The sequence below is a fragment of the Thalassophryne amazonica genome, chromosome 9 (genome assembly GCF_902500255.1).
Source record: "Thalassophryne amazonica chromosome 9, fThaAma1.1, whole genome shotgun sequence".
Taxonomy (NCBI): Eukaryota; Metazoa; Chordata; class Actinopteri; order Batrachoidiformes; family Batrachoididae; genus Thalassophryne; species Thalassophryne amazonica.
The window spans coordinates 16,042,517-16,055,651 of NC_047111.1; the positions used below are offsets into that span (position 1 = coordinate 16,042,517).

At 40.2% G+C, this 13,135-nt stretch overlaps 1 protein-coding gene across 1 annotated transcript; it reads left to right on the forward strand.

Annotated features, from left to right (window-relative positions):
- Positions 1-4,429: 4,429 nt before the first annotated feature.
- On the forward strand, positions 4,430-11,611 carry LOC117516805 (potassium channel subfamily K member 4). Its single transcript, XM_034177661.1, has 5 exons — positions 4,430-4,768; positions 6,184-6,344; positions 6,447-6,633; positions 10,478-10,620; positions 10,709-11,611. The coding sequence occupies exons 1-5, from the start codon at positions 4,639-4,641 to the stop codon at positions 11,312-11,314; spliced, it is 1,227 nt and encodes a 408-aa protein (XP_034033552.1). The 5' UTR covers positions 4,430-4,638; the 3' UTR covers positions 11,315-11,611.
- The last annotated feature ends 1,524 nt before the right edge of the window (positions 11,612-13,135 follow it).

The window sequence follows — 13,135 nt, forward strand, 5'->3', positions numbered from 1 at the left end:
TGATGTCAACATGTTTTAAATATCTCGACGTCCAGTGTTTCTGCTTCCAACCTATCTGGAGGAGGAGAATATCAGACATACAGCTGTAAACTTTCAGTTGATGGTCATGAAGGTCGGTGGTCACGTGTGTGCGGTGTGGAGCCACTTGGTGCGGCCGCTGTAGCAAACCAGGTTTTATGGAAGGTTTATAAAGGTCAAAGGTAAATTTCTCAGTCAAATATAAAATTGGTGTCAGAATACTGTTTGAAAAATCACAATTAGAGGTCGACCGAGATGACTTTTTCTGGGCCGATACCGATTATTACCGATGTTGGAGGCCAATAACCGATATTTGAAACTATTTGCCTGCAGTATAAAAACAAGAGTGCCAAAAAGGTCTTGAAATGACTTACAACATGTATAATTCACAAAACCTTTCAGTAAGATCTTCACAGAAAAAAATACAGGGAGCTTGAACAAATAAATAAATAGAAATAAAAAGTAAAAAATAGAAAAATATAAAAAAAAATGGCTCCAACGTAGTTCCGGTCTGCACACTGCTTCCATCTTCTAAAGGTGCCTTGACACTTGCACGAATTTGATCCACACACTGGCACACAATCTGGTATGGCAGTGAGTAAAGTCGTCGTAAACTGTGCGCGGCTGCGTGCCAGTGTGCAAAGCAAATTTCGAAATGTTCAAAAATTCTGGCACGCATTAATTTCGTATCACTGGCGTGAACTAGTCGTGAACATTGCACAACCTATTCAAAAACACTGCGTGTCATTGCGCACGAGATCTGAACAATTATAACGAGATGTTATATCTATAATAAACATAATTTTACAGATACATGATCTAACTCATAAGAAGGAATGAAATGCAACTGTTAACCAATCCATTACAATATATATTATAAATAATTACCTTTGAGACAAGATTCCAAATGCATTCTCAACCGCATGATGTGCACGAGACAACCTGCAGCTGCAGGTAATTTGTGATTTTGGGAGTGATGAGAGATGGTTTCATCAGCCAAGTTCTGAGACCAAATTAGTCATCAGCTACAAAATTATTATTTTGTATAGCGTGGCTTCAAGCGGGACAAAGTGGGACGCATTGGCATGACAAATTGTGCTGCAGTGCGGGGATCAAATTCATGCAAGTGTCAAGTTGCCTTAAGCCTGTATGTTGGACCATAGTCTTCAGTAATGTGTAGTACAGTGGGCGGGACTTTGCTACAAACCGAAAAGCAGTGATTCATATTTCAAAAGGGTGGTATGGGCTCACAACCCCTCAGTGCCTGAAGTAAGGGGCCATTTTCTCCATTTGACAGGCCCTTCTCAGACATTGAGACTGAGACTGAGAATGACTTAATAGCTTGTGCTTATGGCTCAGTATCTCATTGCTATGGTGTCTCATAATAACACTTACTGTAATTATTGTAATTACAAGTTATTGTTATGACTTAGTATCTTATTTCTATAACTTAGTGTGCTATATGACTTAGTATCTTATTGCTATTACTTAGTGTGTTATTGTTATGACTTAGTATCTTATTGCTATTACTTAGTATGTTATTGTTATGACTTAATATCTTATTGCTATTACTTAGTGTGTTATTGTTATGACGTCAGTATGTTATTGCTATGACTGAGTGTGCTATTGTTATGACTTAGTATCTTATTTCTATGACTTAGTGTGTTATTGTTATGACTTGGTATCTTATTGTTATTAATGTTATCTTATTGTTATTGTGGATTAATTGTATTTTTGTCTGAGGTGATTGTGTGGAAGATTGATCTATCTATCTATCATATGACTAAGTGTGTTATTGTTATAACTTAGTATCTTATTGCTATGACTGAGTGTGTTATTGTTATGATTTAGTATCTTATTGTTATAACTTAGTATCTTATTGCTATGACTTAGTGTGTTATTGTTATGACAGTATCTTATTGCTATGACTTAGTGTGTTGTTGTTATGACTTAGTATCTTATTGCTATGACTGAGTGTGTTATTGTTTTGACTTAGTATCTTATCATTATGACTTAGTGTGTTATTGTTATAACTTAGTATCTTATTGTTGTAACTTAGCATCTTATTGTTATGACTTAGTGTGTTATTGTTCTAACTTAGTATCTTATTGTTATGACTTAGTGTGTAATCCTCTTCAACCTATATTCAATTGAATACACCACAAAGACAACTATTTAATGTTCAAACTGATAAACTTTATTGTTTTTGTGCAAATATTTGCTCATTTTGAAATTGATGCCTGCAACACATTTCAAAAAAGCTGGGACAGTGGTATGTTTTACATCACCATCACAGGTGTTACATCACCTTTCCTTCTAACAACACTCAATAAGTGTTTGGGAACTGAGGACACTCATGATTGGGTATAAAAGGAGCATCCCCAAAAGTCTCAGTCTTCACAAGCAAAGATGGGGTGAGGATCACCACTTTGTGAACAACTGCGTGAAAAAATAGTCCAAGAGTTAAGAACAATGTTTCTCAATATTCAATTGCAAGGAATTTAGGTATTCCATCATCTACAGTCCATAATATAATCAGAAGATTCAGAGAATCTGGGAAACATTCTACATGTAAGCGGCAAGGCCAACAACCAACATTGAATGCCCGTGACCTTTGATCCCTCAGGCGGCACTGCATTAAAAACCAACATCATTGTGTAAAGCAGGGGTGGCCACATTCCTGACACTCTTAGTTGTCTCCCTGCTCCAACACACCTGAATCCAATGAAAGCCTCATTAAAAGTCTGCTAACAAGTCTTTCATTGGATCCAGGTGTGTTGGAGCAGGGAAACAACTAAGAGTGTCAGGAATGTGGCTCTCGGGGACCGAACTTGGCCACCCCTGGACCGTGTGGGCTCAGGAACACTTCAGAAAACCATTGTCAGTTAACACAGTTCGTCGCTACATCTACAAGTGCAAGTTAAAACTCTACCATGCAAAGTGAAAGCCATACATCAACAACATCCAGAAACACCGCTGCCTTCTCTGGGCCCGAGCTCATTTGAAATGGATAGACGCAAAGTGGAAAAGTGTGCTGTGGTCTGATGAGTCCACATTTCAAATTGTTTTTGGAAATCATGGACGTTGTGTCCTCTAGACAAAGGAGGAAAAAGACCATCCACATTGTTACCAGTGCAAAGTTCAAAAGCCAGCATCTGTGATGGTATGGGGGTGTGTTAGTGCCCATCTGTGATGGTACCATCAGTGCTGAAAGGTACATCCAGGTTTTGGAGCAACACATGCTGCCATCCAAGCAACGTCTTTTTCAGGGACATCCCCGCTTATTTCAGCAAGACAATGCCAAGCCACATTCTGCACGTGTTACAACAGCGTGGCTTTGTAGTAAAAGAGTGCGGGTACTAGACTGGCCTGCCTGCAGTCCAGACATGTCGCGCACTGAAAATGTGTGGCGCATTATGAAACGCAAAATACGACAACAGAGACCCCGGACTGTTGAACAACTGAAGTCGTACATCAAGCAAGAATGGGAAAGAACTACACCTACAAAGCTTCAACAATTAGTGTCCTCAGTTCCCAAATGCTTATTGAGTGTTGTTAGAAGGAAAGATGATGTAACACAGTGGTAAACATACCACTGTCCCAGCTTTTTTGAAACATGTTGCAGGCATCCATGTCAAAATGAGCAAATATTTGCACAAAACAATAAAGTTTATCAGGTTGAACATTAAATATCTTGTCTTTGTGGTGTATTCAATTTAATATAGGTTGAAGAGGATTTGCAAATCATTGTATTCTGTTTTTATTTACATTTTACACAAAGTCCCAACTTCATTGGAATTGGGGTTGCAGTATGTCACAATTATGATGTAGCATTTGTAACATATGTAACATATCATAATTCTGATTTAGTGGTTGTTTAAATGATTTATGACGAATTGTCCGCTGATGGATAGTTTTTCTTTTCAAGTGTCAGAACAGCGTTGTGACCCAGATCCTGATTGTTGAGAAACTGTGTTTTCTTTTGTTGCTACTGGAGCTGAAAAACTGAGGTCTGGGAAACAGTTGAATGCACCAATACTAATTAGTACATACTCGTATATTGATTTAAATGAATGCACAACGACTGGAAGCAATTAGAACTGAATCACAGCTGATGGGACAGAGACACGCGGTGTCCGTCCAGCAGACAGACTCTGTCACCAAAACGTCACACAGATTAAAGAGTCTGCAGAAGTTGTGTTCAATCATAGCATCCTATTCAGCTTTAAATGAACAAACGTCTTCACGTATCAGCAGACACAAAGCAGATAATTACAGATTACAGCGTTATATTATCTCCACGTTCAATATTCTCAGGACGGAATGGAGGCGTCACTGACCAAGAGCTTGTGCAGAAACAAAATATGACACATTTCATGAGGTCTCATACTGGTGATGAAGTCATAAATGAAGTTATAGATATTTGATTGTTAATTGGAGATTACTTATGTACCTTTGAAACTTTCAGAATGTTGGAAAATAATCACACTTTAAGTGTTTATGAGTCTTCTCAAACCTGTACTGGACATCTTATCCTTGGTTATTTCATTATCTCCTCACATCCACATTTAAATCCTGGTTCCTCATATATCAGATGCTTCTTAACCTAATTCCATCTACATGTTCCAATCCCAGGAGGTGGTGGAGGCTGTCGGTGAAGGAGTGGATCCTGCCAGTAACACCACCTTCGTCAGTCAGTGGGACCTGGCCAGTGCCTTTTTTTTCTCAGGGACAGTCATCACCACCATTGGTGAGTGTCCAGTAGAACCTCAACATTAGATCTCAGAACGACCTGGTTGATCTGTAATGAACGTCTTCAGCCCTTACAGTTGGTGTTTATGGTACATTCTAAGATTGCATTCACTAAAGTGATGAATAATTTGTTGCTGGCTGTGAATAGAAATGTCTTGTTCGATCTTAATGCAGACTTTGACAGTTTATCATCATATGTTATTTACAGGGTGGAAAATTAATTTAGTCATTTCTGGTTGGGTACTTTTGTGGTTGAGGTCCAACTTATCAGGTCGATTTCACAATGGTACAGCGTTTGACTTTTTGCAGTGAGGTGTGGGGTACCCCAGGATTCTGTTTCGGGTCCACTGTGGTTTTCTCTTTGTCAGATTATATGCAGCAATAATCACTGATTTTCACTGTTATACTGAGGACCTGCAGATGTACATGCCTATTTGTTTTATTAATGCATTTCAGACTACAAAACTGGAGGCTGCAGTGAAAGGTAATATTAATAATAATATAATAATAATAATATAATAATAAATGTTGATAATCATGTTAATAATAATGAGAGTACACTCATACACTCATCTTCAACCGCTTTTCCGGGTTCGGGTCGCGGGGGCAGCAGCTCCATCATAATGAGAATAGTAATGATAATAATAATGACAATGATGATGATCACGATGATAATGACGACAATGATGTTGATGATGATGATGATGATGGTGATGATGACGATGACAACAATGATGACAATGATGACAATGACGATGATGATGACGATGCCGAAGATGATGATGATGACAATGATGATGACAGTGAAGATGATGACAATGATGACGAAGATGATGACGATTACAATGATGACGATAATGACGCTGACGAAGATGATGACAATGACAGTGATGATGACAGTGATGATGATGCTGATGATGATGATGACGAAAATGATGATGACAATGATGATGACAGTGAAGATGACAATGATGACAATGATGACGATTACAATGATGACGATAATGACGCTGACGAAGATGATGACAATGACAGTGATGATGACAGTGATGATGATGCTGATGACGATGATGATGCTGATGATGATGATGCCAAAGATGATGATGATGATGACAATGATGATGACAGTGAAGATGATGACGATGACAATGATGACGAAGATGATGACGATTACAATGATGACGATAATGACGCTGACGAAGATGATGACAATGACAGTGATGATGACAGTGATGATGATGCTGATGACGATGATGACGCTGATGATGATTACAATGATGACGATGATGATGGTGATGATGATGATGACAATGATGACGATGATAATGACGATGATGATAATGATGACGCTGATGATGACAATGAAGATGATGATGCTTTCAAATCATTTGCCTGCTGTACTTCCTTGTCCAGGTTTTGGAAACATCTCCCCAAAGACAGAAGGTGGGCAGCTGTTTTGCATCTTCTACGCCCTGGTGGGAATCCCGATGTTTGGTTTCTTGCTAGCTGGTGTTGGAGACCATCTGGGTACTGCGCTGAGGAAGACCATTGCCAAAATAGAGATGGTCTTCCTGGTAAGACCCTCAACAAGGCTTGCTGGTGATAACTTGCTTGCATGGCACATTCAGTATATTTCTATTTATTTTATTTCTGTGTGGCTTTCACCCTGCTGGCAGAAATGGCGGATCAGTGCCACCATTGTACGTGTGATCTCAGCCGTCCTGTCCATCCTGCTGGGTTGCCTCATCTTTGTTGCTGTGCCTATTCTGGTTTTCCAAAGAGTGGAGGGATGGAGTCTGCTGGAAGCTGCCTACTTTGTAGTTATCACCCTCACCACTGTGGGCTTCGGTGACTATGTTGCAGGTACACAAGTTAATCAACCATATGTAGACTTCAGTCAAAGAGGGGTATCTTCTGCAGATTTAGGGGTAAAGCCATGGTGATTTATGCTCTCATGTCAATTTTGTTGCATTGTTACTTGTACATTTATATTAGTCCGTGGACAAAGCAAGATTTCTGTACCACTTAAGGGGACTAAACAACACTTACAATCTAGCCTCAGTGTACCATGACCTACACAAATGTATGGTGGCCATCCAGGGTGGCAGCTGTTGCCAGGTAGGTGTCAATGAAGAATTAGACAGGGGTCAAAATATAAAAATGCTCCAATCATGTTGAAAACTATACTACATTTTTTGTTTGATCATACGGATTCCAAAAACATTTGGTTTGGACTATCTATGACTCAATGTTCTGGAATTATGATGTAAAAACAGCAAACATTTTGACAAATGTCAATCTCAATTTGTACAAGGGACAATTAAAGTGGTGCCAATTTTGCTTTGGAGACCAAACATTCAACATGGTCAAAAATATTACACTTATTAATCTTATTTGCTCAACCAGTAATTTGCATGACTTTTACCTAAACTGGAGCAACTTTAATTTTGACCCCTTTGTCACAATTTTTGCTGTTTTTACCCCATAACTCCATAACATTCAGTCATAGATATTTCAAACTATACCTTTTTGGAATTCCTATGATCTGACAAATAATGTGATATACTTTTCAATATGATTGGAGCATTTTTTTTTTATTTTGACCCCATGTAATTTTTGCCTGATGACCAACTACCACCCTGGATGGGCGCCATACACTTTTTTGTGTAGGTCATGATACACTGAGGCTGGATTGGAAGTGTTGTTTAGTCCCCTTATGTGATAGTGATTAGGTCAAAATTGTCTACTGCCTCATGGACTATGTTGTTGTGTGTCTAGTGTGCAGGTGTCCATCAGGCCTCTGATGGACACCAACTCCATCAGTTCCTTATTTGTGGTCCTGAGGTTGTTTTAGGTCTTTAGTGCAGTGCATTGTTAATCACCAGGGGCCTCATGTACAAAGCGTGCTTACGCACAAAAACGTGGTGTACGTCCATCTCCACGCCAGCGTTCAGATGTATCAAAACTGACTTGAGCGTGGAAATGTGCAGTGCGTCACATAAAAATCCTGGCTGGCATACGCACATTTCTACAGCTATTGTTCCATGCCATCAGAGTGATGTGCACATCAGCAACACAGTGATGAGCAATTAACACACTCATGTGTTTGCAATTATATTTGGTGCAAATGGTGCAATCCAACGTGAACATGTATTCGGGGAACGCAAGGATTTACTTGCAAATGACAATAATTGGCTCATAAACTGATTTTGATTACCAAGGCCACTGATATTGGAGTTGCGCACAGAACTGCAGCTGTCCCAGAGCACAATATGGCGAGGAGCCAGGCAATTGTCTGTGCCCACACAGGCGCTGACCACGTCGCACTTCCTGGAAACAGGGGCATTCCAGCAGAAGCTGGCTGATTGGTCAGGAGTGTGCCAGTCAACCGTGAGCTGAGCCGAGCCAGCTGTGTGGGACACAATCATCCAAATCTCATCCAGGTACATCACATTCCAACATTAAAGCGCCATTTTGCAGCGAGAGCCGGTTTCCATGTAATCAGAGCTATTGACTGCACACAGGTTCACATCGTATGTGATGCGCAAATGCGCATCAGGCTGGTTGTTGGCACGGTGCGCTATGGCAGCTCCTCAATCAATCAAACAACTTTATTAATCCTACAATAGAAAATTAAGTAGCTGCTTCTGTGTAAATAGTGTATTTGCATAATTTATCCGAACGTAAACCAGTGGGGCCACATTTGGGCATGTGCACATTCACATATGTTTATTATGATTATTATTATTAAGTTTTGAAAATTTCTACTCGATGGTGAGCTGCAGAGCTTCTTAACAGGCTTCCTGTTTTCAGTATTTGTCAATAAATGCGTGTGTAAGTTGTGATGTCACACTGTCAGCCGAGGCACGCCTCACCTTTTTAATGTCAGTGTGTGTGCACTGTTCTGCGTGTCGTCATCATGCACACACACACACACACACACACACACACACACACACACACACACACACACACACACACACACACACACACACACACACACACACACACACACACACTGTAGTAGTGCAGCAGATAAGTGAAACAATCATGCAAATAGTGATAAAAACATCAAATTGAGCAGAAATACTCCTTAAACACTTTTGAAAAAACAATTGGCCACTTGACTTTTCAATCGGTGGTCAGGTAGGGGTCAATTGAAGAATTACACAGACGTCAAAATTAAAAGATGCTCCAATCATATTGAAAAATATTCCACATTATTTGCCTGATCATAAAGATTCCAAAGGTATAGTTTGGACTATCTGTGACTGAATTCTATGGAGTTACGGGATAAAAACAGAAAGAATGGTGACAAAGGTCAGTGTCATTTTGTACAGTGGTCAAAAGTTAAAGTTGCTCCAATTTTGGTAAAAAGTGATGCAAATTATTGGTTGAGCTAATAGTATTAATAAATGGAATAGTTTTGACAGTGTTGAATGCTTGGTCTCTAAAGTAAAGGTCAAACAAGGTCTACGTCTATTGGATTCTATGACATGTGATATATGTTACCCCGTAACGTGATAAGTAAGGATGATACATGGTCCAAACTATTCCTTTTTAATACCGTGTTAACTCAACTAGTAATTTGCATCACTTTGCATCACCTTTGTCACCATTCTTGCTGTTTTTATCCCGTAACTCCATAGAATTCAGTCACAGATAGTCCAAACTATACCTTTTTGGAATCTTTATGATCAGGAAAATAATGTGGAATATTTTTCAATATGATTGGAGCATCTTTTAATTTTGGCCTCTCTGTAATTCTTCAATTGACCCCTACCTGACCACCGATTGAAAAGTCAAGTGGCCAATCGGTTTTTTCAAAAGAGGATTGTCTAAGGAGTATTTCTACCGAATTTGATGGTTTTATCACCATTTGCAGGATTCCCCTCTAAATATTCTCTTATCCGCTGCACTATAGCTCCCACAAACATTTTTCTAGTTTCATGATTAATCCGTTTAACAGTGTACTGAATAAACTGTCCCTGTGTGTCTCCACGTCATTTCCAGTCATCTGTAGTATCATTTATTTCCTGTGTTCATGTTGTCTGATGTGACGTCGTGGGGAATCACTGCTCAAAGGGCTTATTTACATGAAATTGCATATTTAAATGGGGTGTGGCCAGGGAGGAGTTTGGTTCCACGTTCAGTGGGACGAACAAACGGAACGTGTGGATTCATGCCATCGCACACTTTCATACATCTGAATATATTTGTGCTTACGCCACATTTTGGGTTTTGGCGTACGCCAACTTTTAGTAGGACATCCTCTTTGTACAAGAGGCCTCAGGTCTTAATGTGGACCTCCTACCTTAGTGATCTGAATCCTAATGGTTCTTTTTTTGATGCATTTAAGAGCAGAAGTGTTACAGAACCTCAGGATCACAGCTGAGGAACTGCTGAAGGTTCCTCCATTAGTGGTGGCTTTTCTTTTCATATTCATATTTTTATTGGTTTTCGTAATCTGTCAATAATTTTTTGAAGTATGAATGGGATGACTTCACTGATCATCCATAACTATAACTGTCAGCTGGAATGCATTACGTTCATGTAGGAGAAACAATTTTCATCTTCTGCATGAATTATTCAGGAGTGTTCTCTTGAATGAGGTGGATTATTGATTATCTTCCGCACGTCATTCACTTTTATTTACTCGTACGTTTGTAAGAGTTGCATTAACGCAGCGACCTGCTTCTGCTCCCAGGGGACTCTGGGGATGCAGGCAGCGACCACTGGTACAAACCTTTAGTCTGGTTCTGGATCCTGCTGGGTCTGGCTTACTTTGCCTCCATCCTCACTATGATCGGTAACTGGCTTCGGGTTCTGTCCAAGAAGACCAGAGCTGAGGTACGTCTTCTCCTCTCCTGTCCACGATTTCTCATGCGTCATCTCCCCGGCGAGCGTCACCTCTGGGTTTATTGTCTTCTTCTTTCAGATGGAAGAACTGCGAGCTCACGCCACCGACTGGACTCAGAACATCCAGAACATGTCGGTCGACTTTCGCATTGCAGGAAAAATGGACGACCCCTTCAAACGGCGGAGGCGAAAGCGCCGCCATGGCTCTCGCCGGAATGGTCCTAATGCAGCAGCTAACGGGGCCCCTGAGGGCAACGACAACCAGCCTGAGAGTTTGACAGACTCTGGATCTTCCTCTTCTTCTCAGTCCTCTTCTAATGAATCCGAATCTGGGTCAGAAACAGGATCTCAGGCCACTCAGACAGAACGTGTGCCTGAAGAAAAAACTGCTGAGCCTGAAAAGCCTGACGGTCTTCCAGACGTCCACCTGTCTCAGCCTCTGGACTACTTTGGCGAGAACCTGGCATTTATCGATGAGTCTTCAGATGCTCAGAGTGGGAAGCTGCACTTGGACTCTCTGCTGGATCCAACACAGGTCAACTCTGCACGAGACCTTCAGCCTAAGAAGAGGCGCCATAGAAGGCCAGTTCCCCAGAAAAAACCCAAAACCAACAGGTCCAATCCTGAACCCAAGGAACCCAATGGGAACCTCAACCCAGTACCAGACTTACCACTGAAGCCTTAACCCTGGAGCTGGTTACACAGACCCACACATGTTGTCCAGTGAGACATGAGATGTGTCCACAGCTGGACGGAGGACTTCCTGGATTCCTGCTTCCAGATGCTACAAATGAAGACGTTAGCCGTGTGTGGTTTGCACCTGATGCTCTTAGCATGAGAGCGCACGTCTGCCTCAAACAAAGATGATGATGTGATTATTATTATTTTATGTATTTATTTATTTTATGTTGTCCTCAATCAGCTGCTTTCTGAGGAGCTACTGCTCCCTACTGGGCGGTGGTGGAAGTGCACTCCCACATTTCAGTCTACAAGAAAGTCAGAGAGCAAAACAATGTTAGCATTTTGAGAGCAAAAACGCACTCATCTTTACGTGTCGTGTTGGACAGAGGTTCCCAAACTGGGGGGTGTGGAGTTGATCTGAGCCAGACAGGTGAGTTGTGTGTGTTTGGGGGGTGGATTAACATTATTCTGAATCCCATCTTCAGAATATTTTCCGGATCAACTCAAATATCACATAAATTGTTTCCCAGGATGTGATTCATCTGCTCACAAAATGCTATGGAGGAAGTTAATTCCTAAATGTTTGCATTAAATGTTCCTGATTACTTAAAATTTCTTCTGGATCCTGGATACAAAATATGTTTCTGATCAATTTCAAAATAAAATCTCTTCTTTTCTACAATATTATCAATCTGCTCAGTAAATTTCAGCAACATTTTCTCATAACGTTTACAGTTAAAAATCGTAATGTGCCAAATATTTTTCTGTATCTCACTTCCTGAATATATTCCTGATCATCTCCAAAGTTGAATCAATTATTTCCCAAAACATTATCAATCTGCCTACCAAAATCCATTTGAATCCGCTCCTTCATTTTTTAATTTTTTTTTTAGTTATCCCGCAAGCAAACAAGCAAACAAAGAAACAGACAAACAAACGCAGAGGTAAAAAAATGTCCAAACTGCTCACAAAAGATCAAATCTGTGTCACAGTTCCAGGTCACTTCAATCAGTAATGTGAACGTAGCCCGACATGCACGATTAGCACGTTCATGAAATTTGATTGCTTTTAGCCCAGAAAGTTGATCACAAATGTCTCTGGGACAGAGAAATGTTGTTCCACTGTCCTTCCTCTTGGTGGCAGCAGAGACCTCTATGAGATGCAGTTAATACCTAAAATGTTTATCATCTAAATGATATCAAACTAGTCAGAGGAAGTATCATTTCCAAGGACACAGACAGACGCTCCTATAAACTGTATTTTGTTCATCCAATCACAAACCCACAAGTCCACCTGCACTGAAAGTTAAACTATAAAGGAATTTCAAGTCTTAATCCATTCTACTGATCCTGCTTCAAACACCAGAACTGGATTTGGGCCAAAGTACATCTGAGGATGTGATCTCTGGTCCTGATTTTGAATTTGATCATGTTCTTTGTTCTTAACCACTCATCTTTATTCATGATATTTGATTCTGATCACTACTCATTTTTTATTTTCCTGCCCTTTGATCCTGATTGTGACTTTGATCCCAATCCAGATTTTTCTTCTGGATCACTCATCTATATGATCATGGCTTTTGGTCTTAATAACTCATATTTGATTTTCCTGATATTTGATCCTGACCGTAACTTTGGTCCAGATCCCAATCTCTCTTCTGGACCACTCATCTCTGATCGTGACTTTTGATCCTGATCACTCATATTTCATTTTCCTGACCTTTGATACAGATTGTAAATTTGATCCTGATCTATCTTCTGGGCCACTCATCTTTGATCATGACTCTTGATCCTGATCAATCATCTTCATTTTCCTGCTCTTTGAT